General features: G+C 39.3%; 1 protein-coding gene across 1 annotated transcript in view; it reads left to right on the top strand.

Moving 5' to 3' along the window:
- Positions 1-17,077, top strand: part of STAB2 (stabilin 2) — an 81,560-nt gene that overhangs the window by 42,205 nt on the left and 22,278 nt on the right. The window contains exons 39-52 of the mRNA XM_072146374.1: positions 1,116-1,311; positions 4,183-4,278; positions 7,041-7,086; positions 8,952-9,028; positions 9,133-9,258; positions 9,385-9,458; positions 10,143-10,214; positions 11,218-11,337; positions 11,513-11,560; positions 12,597-12,680; positions 12,761-12,907; positions 14,016-14,150; positions 16,536-16,595; positions 16,741-16,917. Coding sequence (XP_072002475.1) covers positions 1,116-1,311; positions 4,183-4,278; positions 7,041-7,086; positions 8,952-9,028; positions 9,133-9,258; positions 9,385-9,458; positions 10,143-10,214; positions 11,218-11,337; positions 11,513-11,560; positions 12,597-12,680; positions 12,761-12,907; positions 14,016-14,150; positions 16,536-16,595; positions 16,741-16,917 — 1,458 coding nt within the window. The remainder of the gene's footprint in view (positions 1-1,115; positions 1,312-4,182; positions 4,279-7,040; positions 7,087-8,951; positions 9,029-9,132; positions 9,259-9,384; positions 9,459-10,142; positions 10,215-11,217; positions 11,338-11,512; positions 11,561-12,596; positions 12,681-12,760; positions 12,908-14,015; positions 14,151-16,535; positions 16,596-16,740; positions 16,918-17,077) is intronic.

Below are 17,077 nucleotides of genomic sequence, written 5' to 3'. Positions count from 1 at the left end.
CTGATGTAGAAACCCAGAAATAATTGCAATTGTGATTATTTTCCCCTTCATGCCATCGCTATGCCAAGGGGGCGCAGAGGGGGCATGGCCAGCAGCAGAGAGGGCAGGTATATAGTGTGTTATTGCCACACTTAGGCACTCACTACAATTAGTGCTGTACAGTAGCTATAAAATAGCAAATCGGGGGTGCGGGCAGTCGGACGATCCAACAGATTCGGACAAATCGCAGGATTTATCTAAAAAATTGTGTCGCAAGACATGCACTTAGAAACACATAGAGGAAAATGCTGAATTTCGGCAGATCTGATCGGATTGAATCGTGGCACTGTGCATTGCCGTCGGACAATGCACTTTCGGGAACTCCTCCTGAACAATGATATTACAAACTTGTCGCACAGAAACTATAACATAACTAAACATATTAAATGGGGATGGCATGAAAACCAATTTTACTGAATAGATACACCACTGGAACCAAGCTGACTACACACATACAGCACAAGAACCAAGCTTACTACAAAGATACAGGACCAGTACCAAGACACAGGACGATGGGGCACATTTACTTATCCGGTCCTGCAGGTTTCCCGATCTGGACTGTCCGATGAGGATGAACTCTGACGCAATTCATGAAGATTGTGTGCCCGATATCCTGCATGTGTCGCTCCCCGCTCAGGTCCGCCGGTGTACACCTTCTTTTTCTTGGTACATGTAAGTACATGGCTTGCAAAACAATTTTTAAGTTAAATCCTGTGGTTTGTCCGAATCCGTTGGATCGTCCGACGGCCGCACCCCGATTTGTGTTGAATGAAAGCTGGCGCGATTGCACCAAAATCCAATCCAGTGCGCAAAAAAACCCTTTTAAATCCCTGTCCCAGCAGCGCAAAGCAGAAATCGTCAGGATGTCCAACGAAAGTGCGGTCCACAGGGTCCTTAGTAAATGAGCCCCAATGTGTCCATTGTTTGTGATCTGAGATTTCACATTTTCATGTGCAGGTAGCCTAAGAGACAGATAGACAGAAGCATTTTGTTTGGTCTAGTATATTTTTTTATCTTGTAACGCTACAGTATGTAAGAATAATCATGCATTGCTAATCAAATTATGTTTTGTGCAGACCAAGGAGTGTTGCTCTGGATTCTTTGGCCAGCAGTGTCTCTCCTGTCCTGGAAAAGCTGGAAATCCATGTTTTGGAAATGGAGTATGCATGGATGGTGTTAATGGCACTGGAGAGTGCAAGTGTGAAGAGGGATTTAGGGGAACCGCATGTGAAAGTTGTGTCAAAGGGAAATATGGGACACGTTGTGATCAAGGTACTGACTGTATTGTGTTTGTGTGTGTATTGACATATAGTTTTAGAGAACAGAAATAACCCAAAAGTTACAGTTCATTAGGAATCATTTCTTGATATTAACACTAAATATTTTCTATATCTTATAATTTACTTAACCAAACCTTTTTTACTGGTACACCTAGTAGAACTAATCTTATATGCTTACAATGAGGGAGATTTAATAAAAATTTCCTCTTTCTTAAGATAAGAATATTAAAGGAAACCTACCACTTTATAATGGTAGTTCTAACCCTCAAATACCTTGCACCAGCTCAGGGCGAGCTGGTGCCGGAGCATATCTTCATTATTTCCACAAACCGACGATTCCTTTATTAAACTGTTTTATACTTTATATTGAAAGCACGCTTCGGCACACTATGATACGGCTCGGCGCACTATGCACAAGACCGTGCGTGCGCCTGATTAGGAAGTGCTGGAGAGCCGGTGACGTCACCAAGCTCTCGGGCACACCCGCGCGTGCGTGTGAAGCCGGCCGTGTGAAGTTGCGTAGGCACGAGTGTGTCGGAGAGCATCAGGCGCACGAATGGTCGAAGCGTGCTTGCAATATAAAGTATAAAACTGTTTGATATAGGAATCGGCGGTTTCTGGAATTAATGAATATATGCTCCGGCACCAGCTCACCCTGAGCTGGTGCAAGGTATTTGAGGGTTAGAACTACCATTATAAAGTGGTAGGTTTCCTTTAAGATAAATACCAAAGATACAGTAAAGAAATAGGTGGCAAGTGGATCTTTATCTGAAGCTTGCATTTCCAATTACTGTATATCTGCAACCAGGGCGATTCTAGCCTTTTTGCTGCCTGAGGAGAAAATAGAAAATGCTGTCCCCCGCCAATGACTCCACCTACAACATCAGTAGTCAGTCAATGACGCAGACTTTAGTAACATCTAGTATCTAGTACCTTACAGGTGATGAACTGCTCAATCAGGAAGAGAACTTCTTTATGATTTCTCCCGTCCATGGTTTATCTCTGCTGAATTCACTGTCAAATGTCTTCAGCTCCACGCAGCACATCTCCACACAACTCCCTAAAAATACCACAGTCACTTACAGCATAACGGAGAGTGTTCCTAAATATATGTTATCCTCACAACACGACTGAACACACTATTGCCCACATAAAATATCCTTTATTTCATTTGTTCTTTTTTTTTTTTTTGGTGGGGAGGTGACGGAGGTGTATTGATTGGGAATATAGGAAAAATGAAAATATAACAGACATAAAACAGGACATATACTGCTGAAGATGTATAAGTATAGTTTATGTAAAGTGCTATTTTATAGTATAATGTTGATGTATTTATATGAAATTTGTAATTAAAAAATGATCTGTAATTGTCATAAATTTGTTAATAAAGGATTTTAAAAAAATCCTTTATATAGTCACCTGAATAAATTATAGTATCTACAGCACCCACAATTTATTATATATACCACACTCCTTGAACTACAGCACCCTGTTAATTTACATACCTTTTTTATTTATAAGATTAAATTATATACAGTACTCCGTCAACAGCACACAGCCTCCCCCAGTAGTATACACAGCCTCCCCCATTAGTATACACAGCCTCCTCTAGTAATATACACAGCCTCCCCTCAGTAGTGTACACAGCCTCTCCCCCAGTATATACAGCCTACTTCATTATTACACATCCCACCCAGTAAATACAGCCTTCACCCTTTATATACAGACCCCCAGTATACACAGACTACCCCCAGTATAAACAGCATCTCCCCCTTGTATACACAGCCTCTAAAAAAGCTTTCCCATGTTTACACAGCCTCTCCCCTGTATACATAGTCTCCCCCGGTATATATAGCCTCAAACCAGTAAACACAGCCTCCCCTCCTCTACACACAGCTTCCCCCTGTATACACATCCTCCCCCCTCTATACACAGCCTCCTCCCTCTATACAAAGCCTTCCCTTGTAAACACAGCTTTTCCTTTATACACAGCCTCTCCCCCCATATACACAGCCTCACCCTGTATACACAGCCTCCACTGTATACACAACCTCACCCCTGTATACACAGCCTCTCCCTAGTATACACAGCCTTCCCCTAGTATACACAGCCTTCCCATAGTTTACACAGCCTTCTCCTAGTATACACAGCCTCTCCCCCCTGAATACAAAGCCTCCCCCATGTATACACAGCCTCCCCTATATTCACAGCCTTCCCCCTGTGTACACAGCCTCCCCCTAGTATACACAGACTCACCCCTATGTCACAGTAAGCAGAGGAGATTTCACACAAAAGTGGGAATTCTAGAAAGAATATATTATACCCTACCTGAGGGTTCTGCTAGTTTTATTGGGTAAACTTTTGCTTATTAAAGGGATATTCTCATCTGGGCATTACACATAATTTAATTTATCTGCCATATATACATTTCCTCAATTGGATGTTATTTTTTTAAAATTATCTGTGTGAAGATAATTTCCTATAAATGTAGTTATATGGTCCCTTAGACAACTGATGACCACTTCTGCTGGGGTGCTTGCTGAAAGAAACAAATTATTTTTGCATTTGAAATGGATGAAAGTTACTGTATGTCCCACGGCCATCCTATGGTGATGAAATCTGGGGGTCAGTCGGGATGCTACTAAAAAAATTGCGTGCTCCCTTTTTAGCAGCCACATTACCCCTCAGCTATGATTTCTTAATACACCATAGAGCTACTCCTCATTTCTGCCTTGCACTGTTAACCATTAGGGAGGATACAAGACCCATAATGCGAGCACTGCATGCACTCAAGATCTCTACAGTCTCTTACATTTCAGTATAAAGTAGTATATGCTAATGCAAAACGTGTTCTTGTGTTCAGAATGTACTTGTGCCAACGGAAAATGTAATGAAGGGATAACTGGAGATGGGTCTTGTCAATGTGACGTTGGGTGGAGAGGAATCAAGTGTGACACAGGTAAGATGATGCAGGTATTAGATGACATTTTTATTGTCCTTTGGTGTCCACTTTATCTGAATATCTTTTTTTTATTAGATTATGAGGTTTGGATTTTTTCAATACTCGATTTGAAGTCCCTGGCCTTTTCCTATATTAATAGTTTATTAAATCATATAAAAATACATAAATATATTTTATTGATTTATAATCAGAAAATCTGATTACACTACTGGTGGGGGATTGATGACCTATGGGCCACATGTACCCCCAGAATGCTCACCTTGCAGCCTCATTGTCACTATGTCAAGGTTTTTGGTGTGTTTTTGTAAACTATATACTGTATATTTATAGCTTATTCATGAATAATAGGACCCTCTCAAATACAGTGTGGCCTTATTTGCCCTTGTTTGGTTACTCTTCATTAAAGTTAACCTGTCAGCAGCTTATAGTGTTTGGTGGGTGCCATGGAGAGGTGCCCCAAATGTATATTTTTTTTATTGTAAATTTAAAACGGTTCGCACTGCCTCAAGTGGGTGTGTGCATCAGACGTAGGGATCCTACCCCTAAATCTATAATCAAGTAAAGGTCCTGCACCACTGTAGAAGATGCACTTTATTTTTATTGAAAATAGACAGTGTTCACCTTGACATTTCAGCCGCGTAGGGCCTCTGTCAAACACACTGTAAGAATGGCTGAAAGGGTATGGAACGCTTTGCAGGATAGTGCTGACTACACGTGTGTATGGCGTACACGCCTGGTTAGACACTACAGTCATACAGAGCACACCAAAGGAGAAGGCTGTGGAGAAGATTAATGTAGAGACCAAAGTGCACTTTGTGGTAAAAGACCACCTATACTGCACTTGCAGAAGAAAAGCTGTCTATAATAAATGGCTTTTTTCTTCATTATTTTGCTGTAAATGTATACAAAACACAAAAAGTTGCAGAACTTGGCTTGACTTGTGCATGTCTCTTATCCCTGTAATATAGAAAGGTGACCGGTAGTATAAAATAATGAATGATGCAAGAACCTCAATGAGACACGCAGCACAATATTTCCTCTTTTGCTTCCATGAATTAGTATGCCGGTGACTAAATGAGTATCTTGGCTTAACTACAAAGTAAGCAAAGTTTGACTTTGATCAAACAGAATTAGTCTGGCAACTATCATTTCATGCTTACTGCCTTAGATAAATCCATTGGGTCTTGTTAACTTAATAAAGGCACAATGGCAGTAATTTTCCACTGGCAGGAATGGCTTGGCCAACTAACTTCCGTTAATGATATGTTATTTATGTACCTTACTAGGAATAACGCAGCTCAGAAATAGCAGCAAAAGGTATACACCTATGTATATTGGGTGACATACAAATAAATGCATATAACTAACTTTCATGCATTCAGGTTGTAGTTATAACCTCTCCAGTATAACTTTCCTATCTTGCTAGGAGGGTAGCTAGGTGGTGGAATGGCAACGGTTTGTGCCCATGTCACCATCTCCAGCGGACCAGTGTTTTGTTATACCTTCTGTCCCCACTGCTTTGTTTGATTCTGCTGTCCCTGCAGTCTCCCATCCCAGGTCTCTGCTGAGATCTGCTCTTGACTGCAGGCTTCTGGGTCTAAAGGTGTACAGGACGATGACTAAGATTTATAGGGAAGGTGTAACCAGAAAGTTTTTGTTATGCATAATTTTTATGACTTTTTTCCAATTTTTTTTATAAACACTTTTCACGTCACTATATATATTAAAAAGCAGTATTATTGTGCAGTTTTTGCCCTCATCATTGATTCTTACTAGAGAATGACATGATTTCTATACAGCAGTCACCTTATATACATTACAGATCGCAGTAGAGTATCACACATCTGTAGTAATCAATATTATTTTCTTCCCTTGCTGACAATGGGTTTTGTATTAACTTATCTATACCTCCTAAATGCAGAGTGAATGCCTAGGAAACTCTCCGCAGACTTCATTGAGTCAGCTCTGGACTCTTGTTTCTTATAGCCATAAAGATGTTGTAAAGCATATCACTTGGGGGGACACTGACATACAAGGCTTGAGAAAGTCAAAATTCATGCCACACAGCCAGAAATTGTGACTATTTTCCCATTACGCCACCACCCACCAAATGGAATGGAGGGGTGTTTAGTGGACAGTTCCGGGCCTTTCCTGGCACAGGTTGTAGGGCAATTAAGCAGGTCCTGGTATAGAATTGTCCTGCCGCATGGTCAGATGCTGGATATATCAAGTGGTCGTCACTTTCTTATCTGGTTTTAATTGATCAAAAAGAAAATTGCTGAGACATTCCATTTAGTCATATACTTTTCTTTTCTGCCTTGGTGTCACCTACTCTGGGACTACTGCCTTGTACCCTTGTTGCAAGTCCACATCCCTGTAACAAGGTTAAATGGATGGAAACAGGTAATGACACTTGGCTAACACACTCTGTTATTAGTCCAAAGCCAAACCAGATAGGTGCCACAGTGGGTGCACATACTAAAGCTTGTTTTAGGCACCTTGGCTGCAGGGTGCCACATATGTTCCACCAGGCTATTAAGATACAACTAAAGTAGGTATCAAAGAAGAATTATCTGTAGTTTCATACCAAATACTCAAATACTGTTTTTTTTTGTCTGGATTTAAAAAGTTGAGACTGACACTGCAAATTTGGAGCAGATGGTGAGAATATCAATAATTAACGTATTCTTTATGTTTAAAACATGAATTGGGAGTTGTATATATTTCCTAATTACTGCCTTTTTTTTACCTTTTTCCAGCAATCACCGAAGATAAATGCAATAAAATCTGCCACACTAGTGCAAAGTATGTATTTCTTGCCTACCTGTTGTGAAATGTGTAAATGAAGCAGCTCATGGTTTAAAGATTATTGCTGTTCTTTATAATAGCACTTGAGAAATAATTTGTGTTGAATATAGTAATTCAGTAATAAGCAGTGTATATACAATCTAGCCCTGTAGTTAGATAAAACATTTAGTCATGGCTTCACTCACAAATCTGTGTGTTCACCCTACAGCATCTCCCTCTTTCTCCCTCCCTCTTCATAGACTTCTATAGGAAACATGTAACCCGCTCCAACATTGAGTTGATAGTCTATATCAGTGATGGCGAACCTTTTAGAGACCGAGTGCCCAAACTACAACAAACACCCGCTTATTTATCGCAAAGTGCCAACACAGAAATTTTATTTGTGATTTATACTCCCTTCTCTGTCTCAGTTTTCATTGATACCAGCCCCTGAGGACACCAATAAAGCAGAAAATAGTCCCAGGTAGAGCTGTCACTTTAAAATACCTCTGTGCATAGCAAGTCCTGGGCTGTCTGGGACTGTAGGAAGATACTTGGAGTCATCTCTGGTGATGGCCTGAGTGCCCACAGAAAGGGCTCTGAGTGCCACCTCTGGCACCAGTGCCATAGGTTAGCCATCACTGGTCTATATGATCTCTTAAAGGGGTATTCCCATTTCAGCAAATAATGCTAATGTTTGCATAATGAAAAGTTATACAATTTTCCAATATACTTTCTGCATCAATTCCTCACAGTTTTCTAAATCTCTGCTTGTTGTCATATTATAGAAAGCTCCGTTGTTTATTTCTAGTGGACAGAAATCTGACCATGGTCACACAGGTGCACTGCTCATTATAACCCGAAGCTGTGATCACTCTCTGATGCTAATGACCCGTGTAACCATGGTCAGATTTCTGTCCACCAGAAGTAGTCATAGAAGCTTTCTATAGAAGGACAGCAAGTAGAGATCTAGAAAACTGCGAGGAATTGATACAGAAAGTATATTGAAAAATTGAATAACTTTTCATTAAACAAACAATAACATTAATTTGCAAAAATTGTTACACCAGGAAACTGAGAAAGAATCATCAGGGCAAGAGGTACGGGGTGAAAGAGAGAAGTTGCTCATATGAGCAGATATGGCCCACAAACCTAAAATATTACCTTGTTCATTACTTTAAGAGTGTACAGTTGTAGTTTTTCTAAAGTGGCGAGAGAGCTCAACCATGCAGTCACGCTCCTTCAGCCCCCCTTATGTCCGCTTAGCTTTGTCACTATCCCGTTCAGTCACATTCTCGCACATGTGTTATTCCATGTGATTTGGACACTGAGCCTGAGCGTCTCTGACTGGCATTGGCTGGTTTCACAGGTGCACCGCGCTGTGGGTGGGAAGTTTAGCCAGCTGGCCATGCATGCCTTCAAAGGTGTGAGGTGATGGGAGCGTGATTCCAGGGTTGAGCTCCCCCGCCTCCTGGCCTTTATGTTAGAGAAGGAATAGTATGAATGTTTTTTAGAAGAATAGTACAACATATAAGATTTAGAAACTGCAATTGAACACTGTTAAAGGGCATCCACCACCAGGATGAAGGATCGTATGCAAATGAGCCTTGGGGGCTCCAGACTACATAGGTGTTAATGGAGCCTGGAGCCCCCCAGGCTCATTTGCATACAATCGTTCATCCTGGTGGTAGATGTCCTTTTAAGGTGGCAAGTTCCTTTTAATGATAGAACACATGACTGATTTATATCTGGTCCTCCTATTGTTCCACATGACTGTTTGTACCCTAATATATTTTATTTGTATATGTTCCCTATAATTTATAAAGTGCTACGGAATATGATGGTGCTCTATAAATAAAAATTATTATTATCTATTGCTTTAGTTGTCTCGTAAAAGGAGATGGAACCGGTTACTGTCAGTGCGCTTCTGGATTTGAAGGAAATGGCACAATGTGTAAAGGTAATACCTGCATAGATGATCGTGGTTACTGTAGTGTTGACTTACTGTCTGTATAGGATGTGTCTATAGTTGTATTATATCATGTATATTGTCATTTATTTCAGCTATTGATGCCTGTGCAGCTAGCAATGGGGGATGTTCAATCAATGCAGAATGTCAAAAAACTACTCCTGGAAACCGAATATGTGTTTGTAATTCAGGTCACACTGGAGATGGGATAGTTTGTCAGGGTATGTACTCTGTTTTGGAATATATTAAGCTGCGCCTTAAAAACCCTACTGACACATACAGTGCTATACAGTTAAGCATGCCCATATAAATGATTACTGTACCTGTCCATGGTATTGTTTCTACAGAAATTGATCCATGCGCAGTAAATAATGGCGGCTGTGATCGATTTGCTGAGTGCACCAAAACTGGTCCCAACAAGGTAACATGGAGCAAGTCTCTGCATTTTATTATAATATTATCAGCAGCTGGAAAATGAATATATTAATACACGTTTAGAGGCTCAGCTCTCTATATATACTGTATTTGTAAAGACATACATTTTATAAAGACTAGAATGGGTGTTGTAAAAATAGTGAGAAAAGTCCATGGTGACCTCTTTTAATTGGAGAGAATCTATGACATTATACATGCGGTTTATCCATAGGCATGAGGTTACATAGCAGAAGCAGAGCAGATTCTATATATAGATTTATGAGGGTCCAGTGGGTTGTCCTATTCAGTCATTAACATCAATAATTGTATCAACACTTATTCATGGAAGGCTGTCATTCATTCCACCCAACCAGTGGACTCCAGAGTCCTAACCGATCAGTGATTTCTGATAAAACATTATATCAACCTGCTCAGCTCTGTCGGATGATGGGTAAATGAATATCCTAATTATGAGATGGTAAATCTCTGTAGACATATCCATACACAGGGAAACCTCATTTTCAGAAAGTCGTCCATTTGAGGGATTTCAACCCTTAGAACTGAAATATAAATACATTGAAATGAAGGAATAAAATTAATATATAAAAAGGGTTACTCTTAGAATACCTATTCTCGGTGTAATTGAATTACAGTATTTCTAATTCCTACCATTGTGTTTTCTTGTCTATAGTCTGTATGTAATTGTTTGCAAGGATACAGTGGAGATGGGAAAAAGTGCAGTCCTGTTAACCCTTGCCTAACTGTGAGTATACTTAATTCATTTCATTTCATTACAGTTTTGAATAATGTGATAATATGCTTCACATCTAAACATATAGGCAAATAGATAGATAATAATCGAACATATTACTTTCAGATCCAGAGTTATAGCCTGTGTTCTCATGATAAGCTGCATTCAAGATAGGAGTGACCTTGAAAGGAAATAAATAATTAAAATGAATTGGATCAAGACAAAAATGGAACAGCAGCACTCAGAGTATCCAGTTATATTTCAACTACCTTTCACATATGAGACAATTTGTAACACTAAACCACTGGTGCATAACGACAAGTGGGTAGAGTAGTATCCCAAATAGCCCTTAAAGATTCCCTTTAAAGCAGTTATATTGACCATAAATATTCTTATTTTTTGTGAGCCTAAAGTAAATCCACTATCAAAATCCATCATGATAAACCATAGGTACTTACTCATAGATTCACACACTGTGACTGTGCCAATCTTCTTATATTTGTTATCCATGACCTCCTTCCTTCTAAAATAAATGTTTAAAATTATGCTAATGAGCATGAAAGGCTTTGATCTGTGTTTCCAGAGCCCCTCAGTGATGTCTTTTCACAGGCAGTAACAATAAAAAGAACGGGCCTCCCCTTCCCCTCTTTGATCTGTGTTTCCAGAGCCCCTCAGTGATGTCTTTTCACAGGCAGTAACAATAAAAAGAATGGGCCTCCCCTTCCCCTCTCACAGGGGGTGAGGAGACATGTTCTGCTCATTGTAACAGCAATTGAAAAGACATCACTGAGGGGCTCTGGAAACACCCAACAGATAATTATCATAATTTTAAAAGTTGATTTTTTTAAAGAGGCCATGGATAACAAATATAAAAAGATTACCACAGTCACCATGGCTCAATCGTTAGGTATCCCTGGTTTATCATGCTTGAGTTTGATGGTAGATTTTCTTTAACAAATACAGCTACATGACATGTAAATGACTTTATATTTATTCATACTGGGTTTTTTTGCAGAAAAATGGTGGCTGTAGTGAATATGCAACATGCAATCATACTGGTCCAGCAGAAAGAACCTGTACTTGCAAGTCTAGCTACATTGGCGATGGAGTCATTTGTAGGGGCAACATATATGAGGTACAGTACTACTGGCAAATCATTTTATCTTACTAAATGCAGCCTGGGGAAAAAGGAGAGGTTGCCACTTCTAAAAAAAAAATTTAAACAATTTTAACAAAATTTTTTAACTGATATACAACATACTATTATTTTCCTTCTGAAAAGTGAATAATGTACTTTCTTTTCTTATTAGGAATTACGGAAAAATGTGAAGACATCAAATTTCTTTTATCTATTGCAGGTATTGTGCAGCCAAAAAAAAATATATGAGCATGTTTTAAGTGCATGTGGCCACCATTTAAATAAAAAGGCCAAATGTCAAATGTGGCATTCTCATTTAACAACAATATAAGTGTTTTGTATGCTCAGTAAAAAACAGACTGAATGGAACAGAGTCTATGTATGTTTGGAAAGCATAACTAAACTTTTTTTGTATTACAGAAGTAAATAGTGGTGGTTATAATGGTACATTTTGTGATATACTTTATTAGGGCAAAAAAGCTTCTCTGTGCCTTTTTTCTGCTACTTTTTATCTCCTGCAGCTAGAGCTGTACCTGGAAGCTTTCCATACACAGCAGATAGATAAGGAGGCTAAACATTAACTCTGTTCGTACCAAGTGAATATTTCACTTAGTCTAGTCTCTTTACAAGGAAGAATTATCTAGGGCAGTGATGGCAAACCTTTTAGAGACCGAGTGCCCAAACTACAACAAAGACCCGCTTATTTATCGCAAAGTGCCAACACAGAAATTTAATTTGTGATTTATACTCCCTTCTCTATCTCAGTTTTCATTGATACCAGCACCTGAGGACACCAATAAAGCAGAAAATAGTCCCAGGTAGCACTGTCACTTTAAAATATCTCTGTGCACAGCAAGTCCTGGGCTGTCTGGGACTGCAGGAAGATACCTGGAGTCATCTCTGGTGATGGCCTGAGTGCCCACAGAAAGGGCTCTGAGTGCCACCTCTGGCACCCGTGCCATAGGTTAGCCATCACTGATCTAGGGACTATCTGTATAGAATTAAAGGGGTGGTGCTTTTTCAGCACATAATTGATATTGTTTGTGTAACAAAAAGTTATACAATTTCCAATATACTTTCTGTATGAATTTTTCAAAATTTCCTAGATCTCCTTCTATAGAAACCTGCTGTATTTACTTCCAGTTGGTTGATATCTGTCCATGGTCATCTGATGGATAAACTCAGGTGCAAAAGCTGTTGGTATCACAGAACTCATATAATAACTGTCCTTATTAAATTTCTATGTCTTTTTCCAGGCAAATCTGATTGATGAGCTGTCTGGATCCGGTCCTTTTACAGTTTTTGTACCAAGCAATGATGCTCTGAAAAATGACCCTCGGGTAAGATGGCGACCTGCATTTTTATATTACAATTTCTTTATTGAAATGCTGAAAGTACAAAACCTGTCCTTTTTCTGCAGACTAAAGAATGGGCAACTAAAGGAATGATGGAGCAGGTTCTTCTGTATCACATTGTAAGCTGCACACAACTCACTAGAGAGGACCTCTCATCAATGACGTCGGTGACCTCGCTACAGGGTGAAACTTTGACAATTTCATTCTCCCAGGTACTGTTTCAGTATGGATGTTTATCATTACTACACATAGCAATCTCATAGATTTCCAGAGAGAGTTTACGGATGGCTTAAAGACTGTATTTTAGAATAGCAGCCAATAATTCTAACCACATAGGGGCACATTTACTAAGGTGCTTGCACCAGTTTTCTTCAGACTTTGCATTTTCTTTTAGGTGCAAACTGCTTGCATATGTATTTAAGAAGTGTCTGCGCCACATATGTGTCTCATGCGACCCTTTTGTGTCGCGGCGGCACTATTCTTAATGCAAAACAAATGTCTGCACTGAAATGGGCGTTCAGGGTGCTCAGTCAGACCACCCGCCACATTTATCATCTTTTCGACAGCAGTGAAGTGTGTTGCGTGCCCAATATTAAAGTTGCACCAAAAAAAGTGTGTGTACTTTGTCGGAGCAGAGCAGGGGCCCCAGATTCATACAGAACGTGTGAGGTTTTTGCTCCATCTTTGTAATCCAATTGAGTACTTTTATCAGTGGATTTATGCCACTTAATTCCCGTGTACCATTATGTTTATTGTGGCTTTACAATACAACAGTTATAAAACACTTGTTAGACAATACTTTGTAGGGTCAACAATTTTGTGTACCCTTTGGCTTTGTGTACCCTTTGGCTTTCCCTTGATCTGCCGAGTGTCGGTTCACCATGTTTGCGGGTAAGTGTGCAATAGCAATATGAATTTTTGAATACTGGATGGTACCTCCAGTTTTGTGTATGGTTTACCGTTACTGCACTACTGCCACTTTATCACCTTCTAACATTTGACTGCATTGCTAATATTGTCAACAATACTATTAGGACCTTGGGCTAATAGGGGTAGCCATTGGTCTCCTGTGCTGCCCTATTTTTTATTTGGGGCTACTTGTGTCCCCCATATACTGCATTTATACCTTCCCACTTGAGGGATATATATGTCAAATTTGTGTATTTACATTCAATAAAGAGTATTATTTTAAACAAATTAGTGTTTTTTGCTGCTCTGGTTCTTTTTGGTATTCTCAAGATAAGTAATTGAATTTTGCAGAGCCTTAATAGAGAAACTACTAATCCTGTCTACTGCATATTCTTTTTATTTTTCTTTCAGAACACTATTGGTTTAAATGAAGAAGCAAAAGTTATGTCTGATGAACAAATGTTAGCCCTCACAAATGGAGTTGTGCACTTCATTGACAAAGTTCTTGTTCCCAAAAAATTGCAAGACAAATCTGAGAAAACAATGGTAAGAGTTGTTTGAGATTGGCCAATTTGATAGCTTGTAACAGAGGAGTGAAGTTAATGTGAAAGATTAAAGAGAGCTTATTGATATCGAGAATAGTTCAAGAATAAATAAAGCAAGCCTAGCACGGGCAGGTCAAAAGGAGGAGCAGCTGAAAGAGATTTTAGACCGCTACAAAGCTGACCCTTCTTTAAATTTGAGAAAGAAGATAGAGGGCCTGAGACAGGAACTGAACTTGTCTGGCCTTAATACCTGAGCGGAAATAAGTTTACAGGGATCTAAACATAAGTTCTTTTGCCAAGGAGATAAGCCAGGTTCCTTGCTTGCTTGGAAGCTCACACCCCTGGAACACCCTAGTGATATACCTATACTTAGATTATAAAATGGCCTCTTGTCTCAATCCCCACAGGCAGTTCTTACGGAATTTTATTCCTCCCTATATGCTACCGTATTTTCCAGCGTATAAGATGACTTTTAAACCTAAAATTTAAAATTATTTTCAAAAGTCGGCGGACATCTTATGCACCAGGTGAGGGGGCACCTTATTGAAGCAAGATTCAATAGGGTGCCTCCTTCAGCAAACACCCACTTGTAACACCTGTTAGCATCTTACTCTCTTCTGTCTTACACTGGCAGGGAACTACAAAACCCAAAAAATAAAAATGTTTACTCACCTTTCCCCGCTCCCTAGAAGCAGCGGCCATCTTCTTCTTTACTGCAATGAACATTGGCTGTAAATGCCGGCTCTGAAGCTGGCAGACGCAATGACATCGCCAAATCTGCTGGCTTCATTGTCGGTGCGTACAGTTGTCATTCACAGCAGTAATGAAGACATGGCCGCTGCTTCGGTGGAGTGGGGAAAGGTGAGTAAAGGTTTTTAATTTTTTTTTTTTATTGAACCTGGACAACCCCTTTAAGAACCTCAGACTTTTGTAAGTTCACTATGAAGTTAGAAAGTTGAGAATGAGTAGACAGCTCCAACACTAAGTAGGGAACCAACTGGATCGGTTCGGAAGTTCAGAAGGTTATCAGTTTATGAACTTGATTGTTAGGATAACAGTATTTGCCATATTAAAAAAACTAATGTGAGGATAACTATAGTGGAGAAGAAGATTCAGCCCTGTATAGTCCCCTTTGAGATAGGCCCCCATGCTTCAGCTAAAGAGTACAAACTTTCTATCCACCGGTTTGTAGTCATGCTGAAGCTTATGTTAGGCAAGGCTTTAGTGTAGATATAACATTCCAAACCACTTTGTCAAACTTCTTTCTGCTTTGTCTGCACCTGTGGAAAATAGCATGAGAGATATATTAGTCGCAGACCCACTTGGTTAATGTGAGGGCTTAGATGGATAGCTAATATTTTCATTAGTAGTTTTAGGTCAGTGGTGAGAAGAGATACCGATCAGTAACTGATAAAGAGAAGGAGTCCTTACACTTTTTAGAGTGTAAGTTGATGTGGGTGTTTAGGCACTTCCATGGAAGGAGTCATTTTAAACTGCAAAGAGGGGTATTACCCTACTACAAAACCCTTTTTCCTAAACTGAAAGTTAGACAATCTGTGCCCGTGGCTTTTCCAGTTGGCATAGTCTTAATGGAGAATTGCAATTCCTCTTCAAAGATCAGGGTTTTCAAAAGCCAACATCTGAAAGATAGGGTTGGTCAGCAAAGAGTTAATTGTGTACTTATTCTAGATATTTTGGAGAACTGGGATGGAGATTAAAACCCCCCGATCAATAGGATCTAAAAGCTTCTAATATGTGACGACAAAGAGGATCTGCAGTTGCAGTGAAGTCAAAAGCCTGAGAGATTCAGACGACTATCTGACTAACTATAGAGACAGCACTGCCAGAGCCTGAAATGTAGTGGTGTAAGATTTCTTTTTTGCTGAATACGTAATACTTCATTTTAACAGTTAAGTTATTCCAGTTTTCAGCAAGACCACTGCAGGGAAAATGTACAGATCAAGGACTGGTTGTGATATGTAGATGGACTTGCAACAATACTGCCAGTGACTCTCTGTGCTGGCTAAAAGAGAGGCATCATGATAGGTCAGGTTAAAGGGGTTTTTACTAATAAGTTCTGAAAGGGAACCTACCACCACGATTCTACCTGTAAAGGTAGAACGGGTGGTAGGTGGATGTAAGGGACGTGAGGATAGCTCTTTTTAGAGCTAATCCTCACGTCCCTGCTAACTTTTGGTAAACTTTATTCAACTAATATTTAAATTTTGTTATGTGGCTACTGGGGTTACTAGGTAGAATCGTGGTGGTAGGTTCCCTTTAAACTATATATTTATGTGTCTACTCTCAAGAGTAGTCAGATGTTACTCTAGGATAATTTTTTTCATTGTGCTCATATTTAATTCAAAAATTCTGCTTTCTCCCTCAGGATAGTTTAAAAAATGTTGCAGATACATATGGATACAGCTCCATGTATAAATTGCTACAGGTATGTTGCGGGATGATCTACCGCTTAAGATTTCGATTATATCAAGGGCTCAACATTCACTCAGTAGTTAGTTTTTTTAAACATTTATAACTTTGTTATAATGTAAAAATGTCAAATGCACCTATCATTATATTGTAATTTGCAGGATGCTGATCTCATGAAATTCATTGATGATAAAATCCATCAACCGGTCACCCTGTTTCTGCCATCAGATGAAACATTGAAAAATTTACCGAAGGAGCAAAGTGATTTTCTATATAATAGTCAGAACAAAGACAAACTTGCACAATACTTAAAATATCACATTATTAGAGATGCTAAGGTAAGACATGTATTATCTTAATGTGTCTACATCTTTTGAGAGACACAAGTGCAGATTGTGATCCCTAAAAGCATAAGGCCTTTTTACTCTGGATTCTAAAACCCAGTCAGGTATGAAGTATAAGTTACCTTATATGGGTAAATAAATTATTGAGAAATAT

This window comes from Engystomops pustulosus, chromosome 4 (genome assembly GCF_040894005.1).
Source record: "Engystomops pustulosus chromosome 4, aEngPut4.maternal, whole genome shotgun sequence".
In the NCBI taxonomy this organism is placed as follows: Eukaryota; Metazoa; Chordata; class Amphibia; order Anura; family Leptodactylidae; genus Engystomops; species Engystomops pustulosus.
This window is presented reverse-complemented; position numbering and strand designations above follow the sequence as displayed.